The sequence below is a fragment of the Dufourea novaeangliae genome, unplaced genomic scaffold (genome assembly GCF_001272555.1).
Source record: "Dufourea novaeangliae isolate 0120121106 unplaced genomic scaffold, ASM127255v1 scaffold270, whole genome shotgun sequence".
Classification (NCBI taxonomy): Eukaryota; Metazoa; Arthropoda; class Insecta; order Hymenoptera; family Halictidae; genus Dufourea; species Dufourea novaeangliae.
The window spans coordinates 306,078-332,576 of NW_015374153.1; the positions used below are offsets into that span (position 1 = coordinate 306,078).

General features: G+C 42.5%; 2 protein-coding genes across 2 annotated transcripts in view; both read left to right on the plus strand.

Moving 5' to 3' along the window:
- Window positions 1-5,144: 5,144 nt before the first annotated feature.
- On the plus strand, window positions 5,145-12,304 carry LOC107191838. The gene is given in 10 exon segments (XM_015580973.1): window positions 5,145-5,841; window positions 6,426-6,552; window positions 6,622-6,807; window positions 6,874-7,052; window positions 7,398-7,694; window positions 7,791-8,093; window positions 8,203-8,385; window positions 8,601-8,813; window positions 8,816-11,114; window positions 12,133-12,304. Coding segments are annotated over 10 exon segments (4,656 nt in total).
- A 4,125-nt stretch (window positions 12,305-16,429) lies between these two features.
- Window positions 16,430-26,499, plus strand: part of LOC107191852 (prominin-like protein) — a 36,205-nt gene continuing 26,135 nt past the window's right edge. Inside the window, exon 1 of the mRNA XM_015580988.1 lies at window positions 16,430-16,782. Coding sequence (XP_015436474.1) covers window positions 16,452-16,782 — 331 coding nt within the window. The 5' untranslated portion in view covers window positions 16,430-16,451. The remainder of the gene's footprint in view (window positions 16,783-26,499) is intronic.

A 26,499-nucleotide genomic window follows, 5' to 3' on the forward strand; every position in this document is an offset into this window, starting at 1 on the left:
AGAGTCGATCAAACTTTCGAAGGAGACATTGAACGACCACGTTGGAGATACTCTTTAACTGTAGTCTCGATTAACAGTATGTTTGCTTGTTACTACGTTTTTCCTACTTAAAGAGTGTAATTAGTGGTTGGACCATATCTGGATCCTGTTGTGTCGTGTCTCTGCATATACGCGCTTTGAGATTTCAACCCCTTTGATGGTTAGAATTTTTTAAATGGGATTGGTTCCCTTATTGCGATACATAGGAGAAAATCTTCTAGCTTGAATTTGTTTGTTATAAGGAAAGTTTCTATCGCTTTAGTGGTTATCTCAAAAGAGAAATATTTACAGTGTATTGTAGTTTCTAATTTTGTTGCACACCTTTGTGACGTTTCAACCCCTTTGTCGGTTACAGATTTTCAAATGCGATTGATACCTTTATTGTAATAGGAGAAACGCCCCTGAATTGAATTTGTTTCTTATAAAATAGAGGTTTTTATCGATCAAGTAGTCATTTCGGAAGAGAAATATTTATAGTGTATTATAGTATGAGTTTTGTCATCAAAATCCAAGTGCTAGGAGACTTGTTGAAAATAGCAGCTTATGTAGGTCTCCGTCGTTTGTGACAAGATCTTTCGTATTTCGATCCAAAGCGTTTAAGGACTGTTTACACGTTCAATAATCATTCAATAATATGCTGTGCCGTCCCGAAAGTCGGCGGGCAGAAAAATTTCAAGACTATCGTTTTCCATCAAGGAGGACATTGTTCCCGTTTCGCGTCGTGAAATTTCGCTTTAACGATCGTTGCCAGGGAAGTTACCCGGTCTCGCCTTTTTCCGGTAAGGTCGCCGGCAGGAAAGCTCGCCTTATACTGCATTAGTATAATTAACCCAGATTTTCCCGGATTTATGGTGAACGGCGCACGGGCGCACACGGGTCAGAGCCGCGGCTCGTTCAATTATAATGCCCCGTTCACAACGGGTTCTTCCATTGCATCGTGCCATTTACATAGGGACCGTGTGTAATTCCGTTTGTTTATTCTGCACACAACGGTCAATTTTAATTTTCGTTCAAACTGTTGTTATCAGCATTAACACTTTGTTAGATGGTTTTTTTTCTCTTTTAAATATAGAACTTCAGGTGTTCTAAAAATATTTTCGAAACTACTACTTAAAATTGTCTTATTTGTCAAACTTTACAAATATAGGAAAACGGACTTTTCCCTGTTTTTTTACTATTCTAGTTCCGATTTAAGAAATACCTATTATACATATGTATGGTATACGGTAAATCCGCGACGAGTGTTTCAAAGCTCCTAGGCACAAGGACAAGGTAATGTCCCCCGGTGTAACGCTGACTTTTTAATGTAGTTTATGAAATATTTCATGCGCAGTCCCGTGGAGTCTTCGAGCACTCATCGAGGATGTAATGTACTACGTTAACCGCTCTCAGCTTTCCTTTTGGAAACAACATTTTCATCATAATTCATATTAATATTATCTCGTTGTTGTATCCAGAGTAAACGTAAACGCAATATTGTCAGATTACCGACTTGAATAATACGAACAGACGTTTTCCGGTTAATGTAATTTCGACGTGTCGATTAGAGGGGCGGTTTTAGGAGTAAGGACAAGTCTGGACGGTTGCATTAATCACCGATGACGGTCTAATAACGCGAGAAACAACGACCGAAAGATCGTGGAAGAATCGCATGGTATCGATTTATAGCTGTTGGACGTTGCGCAAGATTAATTCACATCTCTTCCCGGGCAATTAGCTTCTAACGCGCGTCGTCGCTATTGATGAATCGTTTCTAAATGATCCAGTCTTCGCGTTCCCTTCGCTAGGAAGAACGTATACAAGGTGTCCAACGTAACGCGAGTACCTTCAATTTACTACTTGTTTTTGAAGATACAAAAAAATGAGTAACTGAAAAGAGTATCTATTGTTCTTTAGCTTTTCTAAAGGTCATATTTTTATCGAAATTTCATGGTCATTCGTGATTTTTGAAATGGAACAACTATATTTTTCGATCGGTGAGGCGTAATAGTTGAGATCAAGATCAATCTCTCGAATGTCCTATAATAGTGTGACCTTCGGGTAATCTTGAGTATGAAATGGTAACTACGATAGACGGATTAGTGGAAAAATGTATCGAAGTTGATGGAAATCATTTTGAGCATTTATTCAAATAAATTTTTTTGCGAATCAAAAGCAAGTAAGAGATCCTAACACAACGTGCTCAAGCTGGATGAGACACCACGTACATAGTATATTATATTTTTATTTCACACTGTGCACATAAGATAGTATACATACATATATGTATCTAATAGCGCATAACATATATTATTGGGGAAACACAGATGCTCTCGAGGGTTGAGAATCTAGGACATCTTTCTAGGAGAACTTTCGTTCGACAGAGACTTTCGTGTTGCACGAGAAAGGATATTCGAAAAGGGAAAATGTCGGAAGGCTGCACGAGCTGCAGGGGCGCAAATTACGGCGGGACCGCGTTGCAGTTAGGCTCGACTTCCGGCGGCGGGACCGGAAGCGGGTCCTCCGCGTCTACGGGCTCCTGCACGACCACCAGAAGGGTACAAGTACGCGCGAAAGTGTTGTATGGATCGGGAAAGGCGATTGCGAGCCTGCAAGCACAGGAGAAAGCTGCCAGACACTGACAAGGTACGTGTTGATTCTTGACCTACGATACGTAATCACAAGAACTTGTTGCATCTTCGAATTAGTATACAATAAATGAAAACTATACATATAGAATTGTCGGCAAATCGAGATAGAAGAAGAATGATACTTACTGTAATTAAAATTAATCTTAACCTCTTCGAGCCCAGTGCACGTTGGAATGTACAATAATTTAAATGTTTCTTCCGATACTATTTTACCGTGTTCTCAAATGTTATTTTTAGAAAACACATCGACTATAAAAAGACGTAAAATAAATCACCTTCGCATAAAGACTTTATTATCATGGGGTGTTTAATGGGGTACATAATGACTCTGATCATTTTAAAAAAACTCCAGCAACAATAATGTCATAATATCCAGATAAAAACAATCGGATTATCGCAAAGAACCTGATTATCCTTTAGATCCCCAAGCAACTACCAAACAAGTGAAACGGACGGACGTGTCGAAACGTTCCAGCACTCGAGCAGTAGGTACATACGAGCTCGATCAGAGTGGGCACAAGCAAAACTAGGCAATCGTCGCGTACGATTGAAGGCCGTCGTCGGCCACCAATTATACCATAGTATCAATCCTCTGGTTTCTCTTCAAACGAACGATCTAACAGGAATCGAGTATGTGTGTGTGTGTGTGTGTGTGTGTGTGTGCGCGCGCGTCCCCCTCGAGGCGTCGAATCGAAACGTCGATGGTTTTTCTGTCTCTGTCACTTGTGGAGGGCGGACACGTTTCGTCGGGGTCTCATTATACGCGGAGAGAATCCTCTCCTCTCGTCGTCGTCGTCGTCATCATCATCATCATCATCATCATCGTCATCGGGTGAACAGATCGACGCGCGGAAGCCATGGTCCGAAATCAAAGAGGTGACGAGCCCGGAGGCGAGTCGAGTAACAGTAAAAATCCGAGAAAAAGGTGCACGACCGACCGGATCGAGGGGAAAAAAGCGCAAAAACACGCGGTCTTGCATCGTTCATCGTGGATAAGACCAGTCGACCGGCCTACACCAGGTTTAGTACTTGGTGAACAGTCCTCGAGGAGACCACGTGTCGCGCGGTTCAACACCATTTTCTTCAAACATTTTCTGTTCCTTTCATCGCGTTGCGAACCGCCACCGTCTGATCGCGATTCGAGGGAAGATAGTGAAGATACGGTAGCCATGCGATCTTCTGCATTGTAAGTTTGTGGGTTCATATCGATACCAGGAAAGTACATTAATAGTATTCCGTAATTCCGTATGTCTTTTTATTAATTTTACAGTTTAGCAATTTGCAAAGCTGCAAATTTTTCTGCTACTTTGAGTCAAAGTTCGATAAGTAACGGTCAAAGAATCAATCGGTTATCGATCCCGACAAAGAGAATACAATTTAGTTGTTTCCGTTTCGTGGCAGCATCCTACGATCCGCTGTACCGTTACGTCTCTCTCTACATTCCAAATAAAGGATCCGTGTTACTTGGTCGTGCTACTCGTGATTTCGTTACGTTGTCTGTTACCACTGAATGGCATTCAATGAACTGTCATTAACGGCAGTCCTCTTCTTACGTCGGTAGCTTAGACAATTAAGTCTAAGAACCTTACTAGAGAATTTTCGAACGATTACCCAGAACACTTTCAAAGTTAATAATGAAAATCGACTGTTTCATCACGGTGTCTACCACCTCTGTGTGTGTGTGTGTGTGTGTGTGTGTGTGTGTGTGTCTCTCTCTGTATAACAGTACCCTCAATTTCACGAGCAATTATAACAAGAATTTAATCACGAACGTGTTCCGTAACTTATCGTGCAGTATTGCTCGATCTCGAAGACTGTTATTTGCCCAGAGGATCTCCACAGCACGGCATTCATACGGATTAATTGAGTGTAAAATGTCGGTAACGGGGTATTTGCATATTACGAATGCGAATTTGCGCGTCGGTGATCGATGATCCAGTTTGATTTCATCGTGACGTGAATCGACAATGCGGGCTGGTGTAGTGGTGTAGTCGTCGATCGTGGCGATTTCTCTGGCGGATCGTGGTGTAATTAAATCCAAGGGAACGCGACGAAATGCAAATTGCAACAGGAGGGGGGCCACGCACGTGCTGCGAACTGATACGGTACAGTGTACACAAACGTGCGCGGAAACGTCGCTTTGTACCTACATACATACATACACACACACACACACACACACACACGTATAGTATACTTAATGCCTCTTAAGTAAGAAAGTTGACGTCACGCGGAACTGATAACGCGTCGTTGACTGTCGAATTTCTCTTGGGAAACCTAAAAATTACGAAATCGTTAAAGATTATTCTTTAAATCGTCAATTTTCACGTTCATATGGACATCTTACACCTATTTCTTCGCGATAAAAGAAATTGTAAAAATATTGTTAAAAGTACGATTACGCGATTGGAAGAAAGTTTCTGTAGTAGGTACACTTACTTTGATGAAACACACGCGCTAGACTAGCATACATTGATGTCTTCCAGAATCCTCCTCGTCCTGCTCACCTCAGCGCGATCGAAGTCGACCCTGAGACATGAAACGCGTGAAGCAGGAAGGGTCGAAACATCAACGGACACTTGGTCATCGAGCGAAAAGGACATTTCAGTGGACCATAAACAATTGAATAAAGGTAACTGGAACACCTCACGACCCATAGAGACTCTGTTCATCCCCGAAGAACCAGCTCGATACGCAGAGATCCTCGAACAACTGCGTGAACTGCTCGAATCGTCGGAAGTTCCAGAAACCGTCGAGCCTTGTGGAAACCAGCAAAATCCTGTTGACGGTGGAACACGTTGGGAATTCGAGGAGCAGAGAACGGAACACTCAGAAGGACCGCTAGGACAAGTCGCTGAAAATACGAGTCGAGAGGATCCAGCTACGGATACATCGTCGATGGAGGATCAATTTTTTAACGTTCAGAACGGTAGGAATTCGAGCCTCGAGGTGAACGAGGAGAAATACCTGGCGCGAAATCCAACGGTAGTGTCTTTGGCCGCGGAGAATAATGGAAACGACAAGGCGGTGTCCGTGGAAGGTAACAGCGAAGATCATCGAGTTCAGGAGAAGAACGATCCCGACGAAGAGGACTACCTCGAGGCGGCGAACTTCGGACTGGAGGCCATGAAGAATCTGTACCTTGTTACCGAGCCCACGCTCTACTCGATGGGTAGGTTTCATGCGAGGAAATATTTCGAATCGTATACGCAGTAGGAAAAGGTTATCGAATTTGGACCACTAATGTATATTTCTTATTCTAGGCTAATAATAAACTATTTTTCACCCATTGGACCCCCAGTTTATTCCGAGTCAGACTCACACATATTTGCATATCCATACACGTATGGAACTATGTATTAAAAAGATACGTGTGAAACATGTTGTTTTACATTTTTTTTTTCTTCTTTTTCTTTTTCTTTTATTACCGATAAAAGTAATGTATGACTCACGGATCTGTTCGCAAAAAGCTATTATTACCTTTATTCGACAAAATTTCCTACTAAACTTGCAAACTTCATTTCAAAACTAAAAAAAACTTATCACTAAACTATGATAAAAGTAGAAATAATGAAGTTACGTAAACAGAATTATTAGTGAATCTATAAACAATATATTTCGTCTGTCATACGACGCAAATTGCTTATAAATAACAAGTTACACAGTAGCGGTCCAACGTAGGTAGGCGACGCAACCTTCCCCTATTACAATAGAAGAAAGAATGTTCCAGAGATCAAGAATAAAACCTGTTGACAGGCCTTTATCTTGATTCGGACAACCCAGCGAAGTATCTGGCCACTTTCAACGACCAGACCGAAGAGGCGAGAAGACTCGCAAAGTATGGTTTCGCTGTACTTCAAGGCACCACGATGTTCAAGAAAAAGTATGTACGCGTTCACGATGTGTACGTATTCACGCGGTATTTGATATTTGAATTGTCTTTCGACACAAGATTCCCAGACGCCACGACGGACTTGCTTCTCGCTCGACGAAGTCAAAGCAATCCACTACAGCGACACTGTCCAAACAGGGGGGTTCCTCACTGTCCGCGGGCCAGTCTCAGGTACAGAACGTCCGACGGGAGCTGCAATAATCTTCGAAATCTTTGGTGGGGCTCTGCCATGTCCCCTATGCAGAGGTAAATATCATTCACAAATACGACTTGGCTCTACGGTATTAATGAACCACATCTGTGCTGATTCAGATTCCTGGCACCAGTTTACGACGACGGTGTGCAAAGCATAAGAAGATCGACAAGTGGAAGGCCTCTACCAAGCGCCAGGGAAGTAACCAACCTGATCCATGAGGACAGAGACGTACCCTTGGCCTCTGTTACTCATATGTTGATGCAGTGGGGACAATTTGTCGATCATGACTTAACAGGTACCTATATAGGATATAGGAGAAATCAATCACTTCATCAGGACCGAATAAAATCCTGTTAATTTTCCATATTCTTTCTCTGTTTCTGTTTTTCTATTCCGTTATATGGTATTTGATCAGTAAAATTACGCATTTCTTTCCACATAATCGTAACTTTCTGCATATGTATTCAGTGTAAAGTAGGTACTTTTTTACCTTTTTTTCGGCTTTTGTACATATAAGTAGTTACTATGAGTTTTTGTAAACTCCGGTATCTACCGGAGGTAGATTTTTACGTGTTTAGTGTAAAACTAATCTTTTATAAATATTATACATATGTATATTACATAATATCATTGTCAATAGCTACTGGTCAGAGCAGAGGCTTCAATGGAACCATACCACAATGCTGTCTGAACTTCGGTACAGGTTTCCAACCACCAGAATTTATGGTGATTATCCATCGACACCCGTTTATCATACTCATTTAAACACGATTATCTAGACAATAAATGGAGTTTCTTCGAAGTGGTCCAGCTCCCAGGGAGGACTGTAAATTCGGTCCCAGGGAGCAGTTGACGCAGGTGACTAGCTACCTGGACGCGTCCACGGTCTACAGCAGCAACGCCTTTCAAACTGACACTTTACGTTTGTTTCGGAACGGTAAGACATCGATCGTTTGTTGGCTTGCTTCTTCGCAAAATTTTCTTGACAAACAATGGAATAAAAGTTATTTTATTCGACTCGAACGGTGCTCAGGCCTCCTGCAGTACGGGAAGATCCAGTCGCAGAGGCCGGTGCTACCAAAACAGGATTCCGATCTCTGCAGACGTGGATCGTTGTCGACAAGCTGTTTCCGTGCCGGTGATGGTCGCCTCGGCGAACAACCGGCCCTCACGTCTCTCCATGTGATCTTTCTACGGCTACACAATAGAATAGCGACGAATCTGGCCGCGTTGAATCCGCATTGGAGCGACGAGAAGTTATTCCAAGAATCCCGGAGGATCGTGGGCGCTGTTGTCCAGCACATCACTTACAGGGAATTTTTGCCGATCGTTCTAGGTAAAAAGTGACACCCAACAGGATGAAATACTATCACGATTCTTCAGATACTGATCAGAATTTCTTCAAGACACGAAGTTTCAAGACAAATGGAATTTATATGCTTCAGGACAAGACGTGACGAAGATATTCGATCTAGAAGTTCTCAAGAAAGGCTATTACAATGGATACAATCCCACGATGAATCCTACCATCGCAAATGGATTCTCCACCGCAGCTTATCGTTTCGGTCACTCATTAGTGCAACGGAGCTTTATTCGTTTCGATAGCGATCATCAGCCCATCTTCAATAGTCAGTATACAGTGTAGTGTGTGTGTGTGTGTGTGTGTGTGTGTCGGTATACTTGTCAAAGATTGCACACACATGTTAAGGATACTAAATAGAAAGAAGCCAAATTTCATTCTGCTATACATATGAATAAACTATTATACGTACATACATACATACATACATACATACATGTTTCGGATACCAATAGAAACAAAAAGAAAATTATTCTGTTAAAGACGTCACCATTCACAAAGAGTTCAGCAATCCAGCGAACCTAGAGACTGCAGGCTCGGTGGACCGTCTTCTCCTTGGCTTGATTAATCAACCCTCCCAGAGAAGAGACGAGCACATCAGCGACGAACTGACCAACCATCTGTTCCAGACTCCCGGATTCCCATTTGGTATGGACCTAGCCTCCATCAATATACAACGTGGCAGAGATCACGGCATTAGCGAGAACCGTGTGGTTTGTCGCGAATAAAGAGTTTCGACGATTTGGAGAGAGTGATGCCTCCAGATGTGGCCAGGAAATTCAGGCTGATATACTCCTTCGTGGAGGACATCGACCTCTTCACGGCTGGTCTTGCAGAAAAGTCAGTCAGCGGTGGTTTAGTAGGTCCAACCTTTGCTTGCATTATCGGTCAACAGTTCAGTCATCTCCGTAGAGGCGACAGGTTCTGGTACGAGAACCCTGAACAGGAGAGTAGCTTCACTCCTGGCCAGCTTCAGCAGATCAGACGCGTCAGCCTGGCCCAGGTGCTCTGTAAAACCGTGGACAACATCGAGACTGTTCAACCGTTTGTTTTTCTGACTCAGGACACATTAAGAAACCGACGATTACCTTGCGAGGATCCAGTAATTGGTCAATTAGATCTTGATTCCTGGAAAGACACACCTGAGTCACAGTTCAGAAGCAGGGCTGGAATCCTGGATGTTTTCAAGAAAAAGAATCAATCTCAGAGCACCACCGTTAAGCCTGTTACTAGCCAGCTGACAAAAGGTTTCCCGTGGAAAGAAAAGCCAACATCGACGAGTATCTATCAACAGAACCGGGTCGTTGTCAGGAAACCTCTTGGTCCTCCTGAAAACGTGAGCATAGTTGTACAAAATAACGCTGTCAATGCTCCCGTCTTCGTGAAGGACGGGATTTATGGGTCGAACATAGGGGTAGATCCTCCAACGCGACCAAGCAACACTCAGAGACCATCTTTCGATTTCGTTAACAACAGACCAAGTCAACAGGGACCTCTGCAATCAATTCCAATTTATGTACCCCCTAACCCAATCCCTACGTCGCCTCCTCCTTTATCCCATGCGTTAGCCGGACGTCCGTATATTCCATACGCTTTCGACGATCCAAACAATCCGAATCCTTTGAGTCCCGGTTTCCAATACTTTCACGGGTCCAACGACGTGGTCTTTGAAAGTTATCCGGCCAGCAGTCCCCAGCCAACCTTGTACACTTACTACACGAACTTTCAGAGACCGACGACTCAGCGACCTTATCATGAATATGTAAACGATAGACCGCAGTATCACGAGCCGAACCCTCCGCTAAACTCCTGGCCGGGTCTCGAGAACCCAAATGCCGGGCAGTTCCCGTCCAGACCTGTTCAGGATACCCCAGGTAACCAGAATACCGGAAATGGTTACAATCCCAATTGGCAGCAATTGCAACAACAACAACAACAACAACAACAACAACAACAACAAATTCTGATCAATCAACTGACCGATCCTGGACATTGGAACTCGCAGGGCTATCGAAACAGACCTAATACTCCCCCTGTAGATAAAGTAAGGGATCCTAGTTGGAATTACCAGAACGATGGATATGTATCGAGTCACAGTCACAGGCCGATGATAGAGATCAAGCAACCCGATAGGAATCAGTACGTAACATGGTCTAGCGTGTCGTCGTCGTCTTCTTATCAGACTGCAGTCGAGAAAAATCATAATCAATATCATTCAAGCGGACCACCAAGCTGGTCGATTATTCCAACTTACCAGAAATGGACCAGCAGCAGGCCAGACAGTTCGTACAAAACAGACGTGAAAAATACTTCCGAGAGACCTTCGTTAATTGAAGAATCGAAGAGTACGGATTATCAGAGACCGATCAGACCTCAAGATAACACCTTCTCTCACAATCAGTCGAAGCTTCCTACCATACCTGCACAGAACAGTCCAGATCGCGATCAGTCGCATTCGTTTACAGTCGGACCGTTTCCAGACCAGTTGGATGAGTCGTCATCGTATCAGGGTCAGACAAGGCCGAAACCGTCGAAGGTTCACAGCGTTACGATAGTGACAGAGACGACGGACACGTCGATTGGGACCGGATATGGAACGGAGAATCAAGTGACCAGTGAGGTACCGAGGCCACTGGTCGCTCAGATAGAGGACAATAGACCGATCAGAATCAGAAGACCAGGCCAGTATTACTATGAAAAGAACGTGTTACATCGATATCCCGATAATATAGAGAATCAGGCAACAACGGACAGGTATCATTCAATCGAAGATGGCGTCTTACAAAGGCACAACACAGTGGACAGTGGGGGGTCAACCGACAATCCGGTTATCGACGTATCCGAAGACGGTACTCGGATTATCGATGAAAGGAAGAACGATACGAGGATTGAGGAAACAACGAATGAGAGGATAAATGAGACCAGCGAAACGCTTGACGATCACGCAGCCTCGGAACTCTCGGAAGAGATTGAAGAAGTTGCGTCGACCGGCAAAAGGTATGTTATGATATGACACTTGCAGAAAGTGACTACAAAAAAATTTTATCGATTTTTATGGATTTATCGAGGTCTTCGAGATAAGAATAACCTTTATGTGTAAAATTCCAAGAAGTTTAATATGTATGTACATATAAGGTCAAAAGGATATAAACAAGCATATTCATATACCCATAAGCTCAAGTTTTTAAAGAAAAAAGAACTAGTAAGAAGAAAAGTAGGACCCGAACGAAGATCGCAACAGGGTTAAGGGAAAACTCGATTTCTCATATCGTAAAGTTTGCAATCTACATTCCAAGTTTTCACGAAGAACATGTACCCGATACATAATCACCTCTAACCGATGAAAAATTCTTATCTTAACCGATGTGTACACAAGCCACTCTCTATCGGCTGTTAGTAATGTTCAATGGCAACGATACGCGATTTTTGCATTCCCGTTGTGTTTGTTCCGCAAACGGAAACGGAACAATGTATGTAGGTTCCCCTTCCCGGGGAAAGGAATCGTTATCTCTCCGCCGTTTTGCAATTGGCCAATTTTGAAATTCCATTCGGAGTGTGTTTGCTTCTTTTCAAACAACCACCTCCTCTCCGTGGTTCCATTGTTTGTCGGTGCTTTATGAACAGTATATTCGCGATAATCAGTATTTCCTTGATTCTCGAGAATGAAACAAGATCACTGTGTCGTTGTTGCTGAATACTTCCTCTACAGAAATTCTATTTACATTATTCTATTACGTATCCTACATACTATACATATGTATATCATACTATATGTATACTATGTACGAAGTGTGCCAAAAAAGTAGAAAATAATTTCTATTTCTATTATTAGTACAGAAATGCAATAACGGTTACGAAAACTTATTCTCTCTTGCTAAATTGGTCCATTCGTGGCGTTGAGTAATCGCTGGACATTGCAGACATCGAATTGTATATCTACCTCTTCCTTTCTCAAAGTCAGTTAATGAAAATGTTATTATGTAGCTATCTTTAAATAAGTTACAATCGAGTGCAGAAGAAAACCAGTGATTGTTATTGTTACCATTTCCAGAACGAGCTATTTGCTCAATCCGCAAGAGGACTCGAGTTTACCGTCAGCCCTAGACCCGCCAAAAATCCCATCGGATCAACCCACTGCTACCAAGGAATTGCCCAGGCCCCTTAAATTCCGAAATTACGGTTCCTAACTAAGTTCCCCGTTAGATCCCGTGGTACTTTGAGTTTCACGCAGACTTTTATTCGCGTGGAAAACTTTATCCAAACGGAGACACACATAACCATTATTATTTCTATTTTATAGTTAATATTTATTATTTTGTAGAAAAGGAATCTAACTGCTGTGATGGAATCAATCACGATTACGAGACGATAAAGCGACGAAATCGACTTGGGTTGATACGAAAAACGGAACGGGGTAGCTCGTCGTGGCAGCTCCGATTATTCATGAATGACACTACCGGTTGCGCAATTGACATACGCGCTGTATCACGGTTTCCGAAGGGTCAGGTGGAACGTAGCCTAGTTTCACGCCAATTTTAAACCGGCTTCGCTATGCCTGGAACCACTTCACGTGACTATTTTCAGACGCGGTTCCCCTCTCCACCCTTCACGAAAGCTGCTGCATTTCATACATCGCACCGTCGACGCTGGTAATTTTAATTACAGGTTTACCAGCGACACTTGTTCTCGTATTTTTCCGACACAGAGAAGCCAGTTACACCTTATACGGCGGGTAAATCCTCCCTTCACGTTCCAACGGCAATCATCAACGGCATCCCCCGTAGTTTATTATTATCGACGTAGCGATAGTGTGAAAACCACGTCGCTGTTTAAATTATTTCGCACCTGTTTATGTATATTTAGTCGTTCATCGTTAGTAGTGTTAACGTTGTAGATTAGAGTTAATGAAACAAAAAGGTCATGATCGAAAGTTTTGTATGATTTTTTTTTCTCCTTTCGATTTATCAGCTCCGAGTAATCACGGGACACCGAGTACTTCGATCGAGATATCTATGTGAATTATTTCTTTGAAAATTTTATTAAACCAAGCAAAATATTTCCTTCTTTAAAATTTGTACATTATTAACTGTTATTTCAGAAGTATGTGAACAAATATCCGAGTGAATGTACGTACAGTCTAACACGAAGATTCCGAATATTTAGATTATTTTGTAAAGGCCTAGATGGATCCCATGGCTACCGGCAAACGTTTTTCCATTCCGTGGCCGCGCGTTTCGTTCGGAAACTTCGGTCACCGGGCAAAACAAGTTCCCAAGAAGTTGCTCGAAGAGCATTCACTGTGTTCTTTGCAACAGTATGAACACCCAAAGCTATAATTCCTCGCCGAAAGATACGTGCCTTCGAGCTTATGAAACTATGGAGTCCGCCCTTACGAATGACACGATGTTATTTCTACAGACTCCATACTCTTTAGATTGTCGTGTTAATAATAAAAATATAGAAGATACAGTGACTCACAAGCTTGCTCACAAAAGACTGTCGCTCTTCTATTTGACAAAATTATTTACCAAAGTGTGAATTTAACAGTATAAAAGTATAATAAGAAGAATATACGTATTATATGTATAAATAAAAATTGCATAAAAGTTTCGACACCTAATTGTTATTCCAGATGGTCGTGAACGAATGCGTGTGTCACTATAATATGTAGATCGACGCAGGACCACAAGATGTTAAATTCTACTACATACATACATACATACATACATGCATACATATAGGTATGTATACTACATACATATTATGTAGTTTGCCGCAATTCTAGGGTCCAATTTCTACATTCTACTAGCATCAGGCGTGGAATAAACTAGTACTACCGGTGTTGCGATTTTTCTACACCAATATAGAATATAATTTATCATTTTTCGAAGAAACTAAAACATTAGAACTGAACGAGCGATCTGTATTTATTTTAGACCTGTCTCTGCTTTCTCCGGCGATTTTTCCACGGTTTTCGGTGGTAACACAAGCTGGTCGCGTTCTAAGCGGTCGCTAGTCACTGGTTTTCGGGTCAGCTGAAAACAGAGCCAACGGCCCGATCGAAATGCAGTCTTCGATGCCGTGACCTGGATCCGCCAGTTTCTGCGGTTCGTCGTTACGTGTCAACCGAACGAGCGATGATGAGAAACCTCGGTTCACCGAACCGACACGTCCCAACGGTCTCTTTCAATTCGATCTGTCTCCTATCTCTGTTTCACGCAAAGAAGTTACAATCTAGAAGGGAAAATCAATTTATTTCCCTGATTTCTTCGTAATAGTACCTGTACAAAATAGCAGCGTAAAACTCGTAAGAATGTTTCCAGTAATTATTTAAAGGACGATTCGTTCGAGAGCTACGGCGTCGGGCCCGATTCCGCGGAATCCATGAGACTTTCATCTTAATTACAGACTATGACGTTTTTTACTGGAAATCTCTCCCCGTTTTTCGTTTGATCAAACTGGTCTTTAAAAGTGGACCTTTCCGTGAAAGCTTGAATTGGCTGGTATGGAACGACACGAAGAAAAACACACACTGTCGCAGGTGCATCGATTTCTGTTTTCCATCGTGCACACGGAAGTTCTCCTTTTCCATTCAAATAACAGTGAATTCGTCGGGTGAATATATTCGAAATTCTAGACGGACCATTGATTACCGAAGATCCTATGGAATTAGCGGAACTGACCATCGGAATCGAACGATTAGATTATATTTCTCGTCGTTTTATCGAAGATTCGAGGCCCAAACTTTGTACCTATACATATAAAAGAACTCTAGCTGCTTGTCGTAACAGTTGTTGCTAATCATGAAATGAAAGTATAATGTTTAGGAGCCTCAAGATCTACGCCTCACTTACTACAATTATTTTAAAGGACGTATGGAACGAATAAGTCATTCTGTTTATAAATTCCATGAAATTGCAAACTGCTTTGTCTTCTTTTTTTTTCTAATCAAGTTGCCATTGAATTTCAGATTAGAACGCTGTGAAAGTGGACAAGCATTTGTAGAGCAACTTGTAGAGCGAGGATCCTCTACACTCCAAGCTCTAAACGAAGATCTTTTGCGCGTTGCGTCAAGCCAATTAAATGACGTAAGAACCGCGACGCGTCTTTCGTCATAATTCTCACGGTAATTTAACATTTCTTCTCCTTTCGCCGCTGCGAACATCGCACGAACACAATCGTCATATTGTCCATGCTCTACGGTGATTAATTAAAACGCAAGCCCGCAGACCCGTACGAAGAAGGACGCGCGTTTCAAATTAGCGGGGAAAACTTTACATCGTGATTGGCTCGTTCCTGTACCTCGGTTCCTGTCGTGCAATCGCGTCAGCGCGCGAAACTCGATCCTTTCAACATCCGTATACATATATGTATACGTATTTCTATTAACGGGAAGAATATAACGCTCTGGTACAGACACAAATTGTTGAAACAATAGTACATAGTCGTGTTGGCTTGGAAGGAGGAGAGTGTAAAAAAAAATGTACAAAATTTGCAAACGTGTAGTAGGTAAGAGTTTAAAAAAATGAAAACATCACCGATTCAAAGCACAGTTACAAGCTTGCATGATTGATCATTAAAAGGAATCGATATTATCACAGAAATTGTCAGTGATTCTATACGTATAATCGGTACAATTATGATTTATGATATATAATCAACGTAGAGCTGGTACGATTCCAAGATAACAGCGCCATTAATTTAGTCGTTGATAAGATTATACCCAACAACTAGACCATCATGCTTTTATTCTCGACAGTCACTATCTTACATTTCTACACCCAATATTCGTCATAGTGACTATGAATAACTGATCATGAATCGGAATTGGATATACCGTTTCAGTGCTATTATAGCACTAAATAAACAATTAAGGTTCCCTTGCCTTACAGTATTAAAAAAAAAACAAAGGCAATCACTTTTACAAACTAATGCACATTAATGAACCACATTTTTTCCTTCAATTACTCCTCTATTAAATTTTTTCTTTCATTCCATTCCATACACTACATAAAATCCACCGTCCAATAATATTACACTTCATTCTTAAAAAAAAATAATACAATTAATATACCACTACGCCAACGTGAAGGAATAATAAGGGATAACGAAAGGAAAACAGTACGCAGAGACAAAACAAAATCCTCTCGCGGAACAGGCGGAACGAACGGAACGAGGACTGTCAGTGCTCTCGCCAGGCAGCATGGCGGTCGATGGTGTTGGGCGGTAAGGGGGGGGGGGCGGTCCGATTCCGCGTACCTCTCTTCGCGGCAGAGACTGCAGAGTGCCATCAGTTCAGTCCGTAGCGACGCGTCCCGGGCGCAGGTCGCTGTGATGATGGATATCGTTTGTTCTCGCGATGGTCGGCTCGTCGCCGTGGTGCATCATGGTTTCGCGATTCTATGTCTGCTTTACGTTCTCGTGTCGCCGCGTCCTATCTCCTGCCAAGAGACGCTCACAAATCGGATGCGTGTGATCAGCGAGGATCTGGACCGGCAGCTGAACGGGATCGTGACCTCCCAGGCGATCAACTACGCGAAGGTGAACACGTTCGGGCTGCCCTACAACGCCACCACGAAGTTCGACCCCAAGGGCATGGGCCAGCTGTACAACGTGACAAACATGTTCATGGACTTCGTGCAGAGCAAGCAAGCGTATCCCGAGGGTGAGTACAACCGTTGAGTTCATTGCCTCTTCTTCTTATTTTTCTCCCGCGCCCTGCAATCCTCGATGGAAACCCGGACGGAACGCGCTAGGTTTAGGGAGAAGTTTGTCGTATCGCGGCCCTGGTTACGCCCTGCGCTACTGCGCGCTCGAAAATGGCCGGTCGCGTGTGTGTTGGTAAACAGAAAGCTGTAGTTTTGTGTATAGTGAGTGACGACAGGTTTTTGCACGACTATGTAATGAGACTTTTTCATATTTCTGTATGTATACATATTGTTTCATTTGTGGTTAAACTTGTATACGACGATGGTGGAAACACGATTCGCGTTTAATATCTGTAAAATTTGTACGTGTAATATCCGTTTCGGTTGAATCGGTTTTGTTGGTCACTGCGTGAATAATCTTGAGTCATTTAAATGAAAGTACGGTAAATACATAGAATTTGAAACACACTCGACAGCTACCGGAAGTGGGTCTATCTTATCAACGTATCACTCGTCCGGATGCCAGAGTGATCAATTGCACTTTCTATGGATTTTTCATTATTAGTGTTTATCTTTAAGACGTACAATTTATGTAGTATACTTCCAATACTGTACTATATATGTAATTTTTATCTGTTGCGTACCTAGGAGTTAACGTTGGGTGAAATATTATTTTAATCGTCGTTAGTTTTTATTATTTAATTTGTACTTGCTTTGGCTATTCGGTATAGGAAGAACTTTTAATATACATATCTCGAGAATGTAATAATTGTATTAAGAAGGAATGGTTAAGGTATTCAAAGGACTTTTTGCTTTGATCACAACGATCCTCAAGGTTACTTTTACTTTGCAACCTTGTCAGACGTCACTACGAGCAATACCATAGAAATTTTTTTTTTTTATACCTGTTCTGACCAATCAACAACGCATTAGTATTCTTAAACTCGCAGACGACCTACACCATTTGGTTATCTTCTTTTTTCCGTGGATAGTCGACGGAATACGTGACGAAAAGAACCCCCTCGTACTCGTACGTATCCCGATGATTCATACTTGAACGTCATTGAACCACAGGATAAATAAAACTGGAAGAGATTCGTATAATATTTCCGTGTACGGGAAGACATTTTTTTTCGAAGAGGTAGTATTTTTTTTTTTTTTTAAACGACAGTTATACCTGTTATTCCGTAATAGTTCTGGTTGGATGGGCTATCATAAAAGTCCACATCTGTAGAGGAAACATACCCATTCGATTCGTATTGTTAGCGAGAACTTTATGACCGTGGCAAACGCGTTCCAAGGAACATACATATACATATATGATTTATCGCGAAATGAAATGTACAGGCAGTGAATTGAGAACATAAAATCGTTCTATTTTTTATTTCCATTTAACTGTCTACCAAATTTTACAATTCCGTTTTCGATGTCCGAAATATTGCACGAACCACCCAGATTCAATTTAATAATTCCATTTTATAAGAATGGTTCGATAAATATTGACTCTGTGACACCCTAAAAATCGCTTGCTCGAAAAATAGAAACAAATTTTCAAGTTAAAATCCTTTTTCTTACAAATTCATTGTCATAATTATTCTTTGGTAACTGGAATAATTGGAACACCGATCCGTACATGACATATTTAACCATTTTCCTCGGAATTTCCTAATTCCCCGTACATTTTGTCCTTTCACGGGGGACAATCGCGTGCAAAGGGTTGATACTTCGACAATTGGCTCGTACTTAAATATGTATTCCTTCCAGGTTTGTTGGTCGCCGGAAAAAAAAAAAAGATTAAGTACGTAGGTATTATAGTTCGCGCGGATTCGCAGTTTCCGAGCAGCTGCGTGTTCCCGAATTCCCACGCGAAAACAATTCATTGAAAAACGCGATAACTTGCTGAACTATCCCGGATCAATGACCCTCTGGTCGGTCGTGGTTAACGTAGGAGAACCCCAGAGGCATCTATATCAATCCTAACAGGAAGTTGATAGCGAGGCAACGCGTTCGTCATCGTCGAACACAGACCTGACACGTCTGCCTATATCAGAGACCTTTCCGATCCTTTCTTCGGCAACACTTTTCTACCCCCCTGCCCTTCCGATTCGGAACAGCATTGACAGTGAAAGAGCTGTCGATGATCTGCTTATTTGCTTGCACTCGACCCCAGTGGATCTCAATGGGGCCCTTTGGAAGTAGCTCCATTAACGGTAGAAACTACCAAAACACTCGAAATAATTGATTCGTAAATACTTAGAAAAATGATTAAACTGTCGTAACAAAGTACTTGTTGAGATGTTTCGGAAATTTTACTGCGGAATTGTATACATATAGGGGACTTACATTACTGTAACTTGTCATGTGTAAGCAATTTGCGTCGTATAATAAAGAATATAGTAGCATATACCTGCAATCGTATCTCGATCGCTTTTCCTCCAACTGGGAAATTTCAATTCTCGATCTGGGACTTGCACGTGACCAGGAAGCCGCAAGTTTCGTTCGACGGGTCGCGGAATTACCGAGAACGGATCTACATTCGAATCGGTCTCGGTTGGGACGCCGGAGGAGCCGATTTTCTGCTTAGTAGTCCACGACAGACACTTCTCGCGAACGACTCTTTCAGCTTCTAATTTTTTCTTCCCTCTGTCTATCGTTCTGTTCCGGTCGCGTTATCGATTAGTCGCGGGGATAACGGAATCGGTAACTGTACGGATTTATTTCGTGACCGACTGACGTGTATTTGTACCTTTTATCGTTTTATCGTCACGAACAGATGGATCGACGGTTCTGATGGGCCTCCTCGAGATGCCTCCACTACTTCCGTGCCACGTACCATTGCGTCTTATTAGCAGTTATTGTTTTATTACTCCGTCGAGTGTTGCTCCTTCGTCTCTTTTTTTTTTTTTTTTCTTCCACGATATCATCGCCTTCTTTTCATTCTGACCACTTTGAACGAGCCAGCTCGCCTTTGAATAGAGGTAGCCAAGCAAATCTTCTGGTCCATTCTGGATGGTTGGAAGGTTTATTGTTTGATTACGGTACCGAGTGACGCCTCCTTTCCTTTTAATCTTTCTCCCTTTTAAAGATTACTTTGTCGTCGAATCGATACACTTGATGACCCTTGGATGGTGTACCATCATTAATTATATCCGTTTGATAATACGAAATGTGGGTCGAGATTCTCTGAAAAGGATCGCGAATGATAATTACACGTACGAGAAATATCATTCGTGACAGAGCTAGATATGTATTCAAATTGTGAAATTGGCCGAGAATTTGAGCCATGAAACGAGGCCGAGCAACATTTCTGCCACTGGGTTCGTGTATTTCGTTTCAAAAACGAAAATTTATTTTGTGTATACAATTCTTTGAATGCAATAACCAAACTAAAAAGCGTTTGTAATTGAATAGATCAGCTTCCAAAGATTGTGAATGATTAATCGAAAAAGATCTACGAGAAGTATGTACCTACGTACATATGTACACAACGATCGAAATGAATTAAACGAAGACGTATATTCAACCGAGTGGAGTCCTCTTTCTTACGAGCTCACGCATAATTCCACGGGTCCGGAAAGGCTTCTCAGACCCCTTGTACCTGTTGTACCTATTCCCATCAAGGTTCGGAACGACGCGGCCGTATAAAAAGTTAACGACGCGAGGAACCCTTCTCTCGTCTCGTCTGCTTGATTCTCGCTCGTGAGGCCGATTTTATTAGCGTTTTCCGCGAATAGCTGTTACGTACTGGTGGCTATTGATTCCGGTATACGATCGTCGAGTAGTTGCTGAATGGCGTCGGGGAGCCACCCGTTATCGATCTCTCGTTGTCTGTTCCTCTCCACAAAGGCGACGTTTCCTTTCCTTTCCTCTCCTCGCTCTCGGTTTTCCAATCGCCCGTTGCCCCGCTTCAATTCTCCCTCGAATTACTCGATTTCACCTTTATCCTCGCCACCTTGCCGGTCCTCGTTGTTTCGATTTCAATTTAGAAATCCTGTACGATATATCGCGATTTATTGATGAATTATCGACGAATGCGAGAAATGTTACACGATTGGAAATTCCTCTGATTCAGTTTGACGCGGAAAAATTCAAAGTTTGTCGGTTAATTTCAACAGTCCTAGCACACGAGTAAGCAGAGAATGAAGATTTTGTAAAGATCTGTTGAATGAGATTGAATTTTGTGTTTGTTTTTTCGGGTGTACAGTAGTTTCGTTCGGGTATACAAGTTGGACCCTTTGAAAACCGCAGCCGTGTTTCTTTATTTTTATCGAACATTTTCGAAAGACGAAAACTTTCGCCTGATAAACAAGCTATTAGCGAAGTTAATCCATCGATCATCTTCCGCTTATCGGAGCGTCTCTGTGTGTCATCGATCGACAAACAGTCTGCATAAACATGCATAAATTCATCGGTGCATCTGCGAAGATGACAGGCGGAAAAACAATAGAACTCTCTCGTCGAGTCAACAGATTTCTCTTAAGTAAACAGGAAGACTTGCCAACTACACTGAGCTTTTCGGTTTCTCCGTTCTGTGAGACTAGAATTTAACGATAAAACAGAAAATGTCAGAAACGCGTTATTTCTGTATACTCACGAAAATTTCGCGTATTCTAATCGCTTCCTCTAACAACCTACAGCACAGATATAACAGATATAACAGATTCGTGAGCTTGCGTCGGTTCACATTATGAGTAATCAAGATAAGGATAATCCTATTTCCCTGGAAACCTCGAGGGGAACTCAGGGAATATATCGAAACAATTCAATTAAACAGGAAACTCTTGCGTGAATCGGTAAATCTCAGGTGGTGTGTTTACGGCGTATACAAAAATTTCCGCGAAAATAGATGGAAGAATAGAGTACCCTCGTAACTCCTACGCGGAACAATTAAGATAAAGACAAGATAAATATGGTACAGGTGACTATCGTGGAGAAGTACCGTAATCTTAATGTACGTTTGATCGTAGTGTCTGATAATGCAATACTATCGAAAATGTTGCATCGATCTTGTGCAAGATTTCGTCGCAAGTTTCGAATATACATATAATACCTACGAATGAATCACACAAATCGAACACCACTCAATCCTTTCAGCTCGTAACGCTATTAGCAATTAATATACGTTTGTTAGGACCGACTCCTATATTCGAATATTTGATTAGCAAACAATAGGTACTCATTGAACCATACCCACGAAAGTTCGCGGCATCGAGATCCGTTCCCGTTGCTTTTCTTGAAAACACCATCGATCCGTTCTATTTTCGTTTCACTGCACTCCCTATCGACGCCACGCGTATCGAATGCACTCGTGTGCGCGCAATAAACAATAAATAAACGTGACACTTTTGGCGTATGTGCTCATACACGAATACGCGCGCGCTAACAACAGCGAGAGAGAGAGTGGGAAGGAGAAGTACAACACGTCCACCGAGCACCGTATTGCAAAAGATGCATCGAAATGGAGCCTGAACGTTGTGGTGCATCGGGGAAATATTGATTTCTGATCGTTGGAACGTTTACCAATCACGTTAAGGCATATCCAAGTTACATGTTCGTTTTGCTGTGAAACGCGTGTACCGGCATCGATCGAATCGGTGACATTAAAATTAACAGGAAATTGGAAGGATCATACTAGAGGAGGTGGTGAAGAGAAATATAACTTTTTCCCTTCGCTATATATTATGTCCACGGGAACATGCAACGATTTAACGGTCGCGAATTTCGTTGAAAAATCATGTAGACAAATCAGAAAACCTTCTATCGATTGTTCGATTCTCAGAATGCGTTTCATCGTTACATTCCGTCAATCGGAGAAGTTGTAACATATTTTTCTGACAAATAAGAATTTCTATCGACATTGTGGAATAATTCTATTCGAATTGCCACCGACCGCAGTAGGATTTCGCGCGCGAGTCGACCGTCTCGACCGTTTTGACGGGAGGAAAGAAGCAGTTTGGACGAGATAAAAATACCGGGGAGGAACTTGTTTCACGGATACTCCCGGAAACTTCGTCGCGGCGGAGAGAGACGATTCCCATCTTCCACGGGACTGCGAAGCCGGTGGACGACACATGTGTCTCGCAGGTGCATACAACCGAGTGCATGCGCGACAGTCCACCCGCCACACACACACACACACACACACGTGTTTTGCTTGCAACGATGCGCACCCTTCTCTCGCCTCGAATGCATCTGACTCTGCAGTCTGTGCAATCTCCGCTGGAAATCCGGGGTTCGACGCGCCTCTTGGTCACCGATTAAACGACACAGGTCAAAAAAACTCTGCCTGGTCTCTAATTTCTTTTCATTCTTATCATTTCATCCTGCATCCCTCGTGTTTCTTTACAATTCTAAAATAACAGATTGTCCTACATTTCAAGGTCACATGTTATAGGACGAACAGACAGATCCAGTCTGAACTGCCTAATTGAATTGTAATCAATCCGTCGAAAGCTGATCCTAAGCGTTTCGAGACGATCGAATGCGTAAATTGGCGAGTAATCGACCGATGCGGAGACTAATGAATAAGTGTCCGAAGAAAAGTACCCATCGGCAATAAAGACAATGCTCTTAATAATAACGACAGCTACTAACCGTGTCCCCACGAAGCGTCGCGTCGTCGCGCAGCTGTCGTTGCGAACCCGCCGTCTTTTACACGCTGCTTGTCTAATGAATGTGAGAGTACGTGAGTAGTCAGTCTCTCTGAACGGCAGAGAGGAGCGGGCACAATGGAGCGTGTTGTGTGCGTGGGGGTGTGCGTGAAATCGCGTGTGCTCTCCGGACAAGGGGGCCAGAAAGAGTAACGATTCGAGAGAGAGAGAGAGAGAGAGAGAGAGAGAGAGAGAGAGAGAAAGAGAGAGAGTACACACGTTCGGCTGGTTGGATGGTTTCAAATACAAGACCGACGAGTACGGTTTTCCTCCGCGTGAGTCACGTTCACGCGAGCTGTTGGGTGCCTCTGCCTCTGCACGCGTGTCGAACATACACCGCCCTCGACTTCGTTAAATTCGATCGTGAAGCGGGTAAACTTCGGAACGAATGTTTGCGACACCGTGTAACGCTCGGTTGGTTTGGATGGTACATAGAAAATCAACTATTGGAATTTCTTGAAGAAATTTTTCAACTTCCAGTACATACCATCGTCCCTATAAGACAGAACGAGACGGAGAACGATATTTGATGCCACGGTTCGCAGTCTCGAAAACGGTTTCTGACACAAGTCTACCCACTGGTTAAATTACCATAGAGTAAAGTATAGAGATTCGAGCATAAAGAGGAATTTTCTTCTCCCCTTCTTCCTCTCGTTGCCTGTCTATCCGCCGCCTCTCTGTATTTCCTTCGCAGCGTCCGCACGAAAAGGAAGACTCTCGAAAGGAGGATCCCTTTTGAATGAAGAAAGGGCTGTCGATTATTTCAACACGCATGTACGTGATGGTGTTGGTGGTGCCTGGAAGAACGGAGAAAAGGGGGGAACGGGCGTGTAGGCGTGCTTGTTCGCCCAAGGCTTTTCATCCAGTCAGGCTTCAAGTTTGTTTGAAGAACCTTGGATTCCTGGACAGCACGAGCCCCACTTTTCAGGCTATAGCTACACAGCCACTTGCGGCCGATTTTCCTCCTTTTCTCTCGTCGAATTGAAAAAGACGACATTACGACGAAGGACACGTACTTCTTTTGTGGGACAATGATTCAAGCTGGATCTTCGTTTCGTTTCGTTTCGTTTCGTTTCGTTTCGTTTCGTTTCGTATAGAAATCGAGAAAATCGATAATGAACCTATTTTTACAATCGATAAATCAGAATGTTTTAAACCGAACGGGTTGTTCCACTATGAAAAAAGTGTAAATTCCACAGACAAATCTGACTTGTACGAACAAGATACATATATGTATGTCGGAGTTAACTATCGAATCGACGTTAATAACCAGTGATGGGCAACTCAGCGCCTGCCAAACTCACTAACGGGCAACAACGTGCAGCATGCGGGCATATGGCAGTGGTGGGTGAAATGTGTAAATGAGAGCACGTATCTATCATTTTCTTCGCACACAAATATGTCGTGAATCACGACTCGTGACTCGTGATGTGTCCTGCTTCGCAATACCTCCACAGGAGTCCGACATCTATCGTCGTACATATGTCCCCAAGAATGAAAATTTCGACGACAAATCTATGAAACTATTCCATATGAAGCTTTGAACATCGTACAGAAGATTTACTGAAAAGATGCACGCGCTTTAATCTGCGTGGGGGTTGTTTAGCCGGTGCACACCCTTGGCTCATCCTCTTTGCCCTTTCTTCCGGGGGGCGCAAAAGCAAAACTCTATGGAGCGGAAGGCTCGAGGACATCCATCCCCGTGTTTCAAAGCGGAAAACCTCCGGATTGTTTCGGTGTAAGCACGAACGTGCCTGGTAAATCGAGAAAAAGAAAGATTCACGCGGTTGCACGCGTACGACGCGTTGTCGTCCTTTCACTTGCTATTTATTCGCTGGTTTAAAACGTTCAATATGATGTACATATGTATACATTGTATATGTCCTGAGAAATTGCATTTTCAGTAATTACGAGGCCTTCTTCAAAGAGCAGGAGCAAAGAAATTTCCCTAGTCGGCTCTGTAACCTGGCTGTCCTATCGGTAAAATGAAACGCGCTGAAGAATTTTCGCGGGAAATTTCTTCGTTCTTACTCCTTTGAAAATGCTTTCTAATTACTGAGAATCCAATGTCCCAGTATCTCGTATTCAAACGGCTATGTACGTATACATACATTGGATATATGAAATATATGAAAAATAATGAATATCTCGGAAACTAACAGAAGTAGGAAGAAGGTACTTTTTTTTTAAATTGTGTCTTTTTGAGTGGTAAATTTAATCATATAAGAAACTTGGACGAAAAATTGAAGTTTTTGATATGTCCTTTAGAATTTTTTATTATTCGAGTTAAATGATCGTACGAGTTGGTAAATTTTGATTTCGGATCACTGTGAGCCAATGGGATAATAACTACACTTTATCGAAGATGACGTATTCTTCATAAAGAAGATAACTTCGTGTTATCAGTCGTTGTATCGTGAATCGTGAACCGTGAACCGTCTTTGAAATTCTTCCGATGTTCCTCGTTATCCTCTCTACAAATTTGCCAAGCTTCCGCCCCGTAAAGCCTCCACGTTTACCGAAGTGCATATTGGGTTGCATCGTTATCTCGACAGCGCTTCCTCGGAATTTTCGTTGTTCAAATAACGACTTCCTACGCTCATCTCGACGCGAGGACACCACCACACCACTGCCACCGTGTCCCCCTCGTCTACCAACATGGGGGTATACGTATTAATTTCCTGCTATTGTGCCCATGAAGTGCAGGGCAGAAGGATAGAGACGAGACGTGAATGCGAATCGTCGTGAATAAGTGAAAGGACACAGAGCCCCCAGAGTGGCTTCGTCTGTGCCTTCAAAGGATTCGTGGAAATAAACAAGCATCACCCGAGCTATTTAATTTCTAGTAGTTAGCCTCGCTATTTTGTCGATAGGAAACTGCGCGAGTGGATCGGAGAAATGCACGATTCTCAAATCTGCAAGTTATCGTATAATTTTTGGGAAAGACTAATCACCGATTTCTAGAAGAAATGCAGAACATTTGTGGAATTCGCTTTTAGTAGCCTGCGGATTTTTTTTTTTTTATTTTATTTTATTTTATTCGAAGAGTATTCGGAAAGCGGAATAAAGCGAAGAAGCAACGTC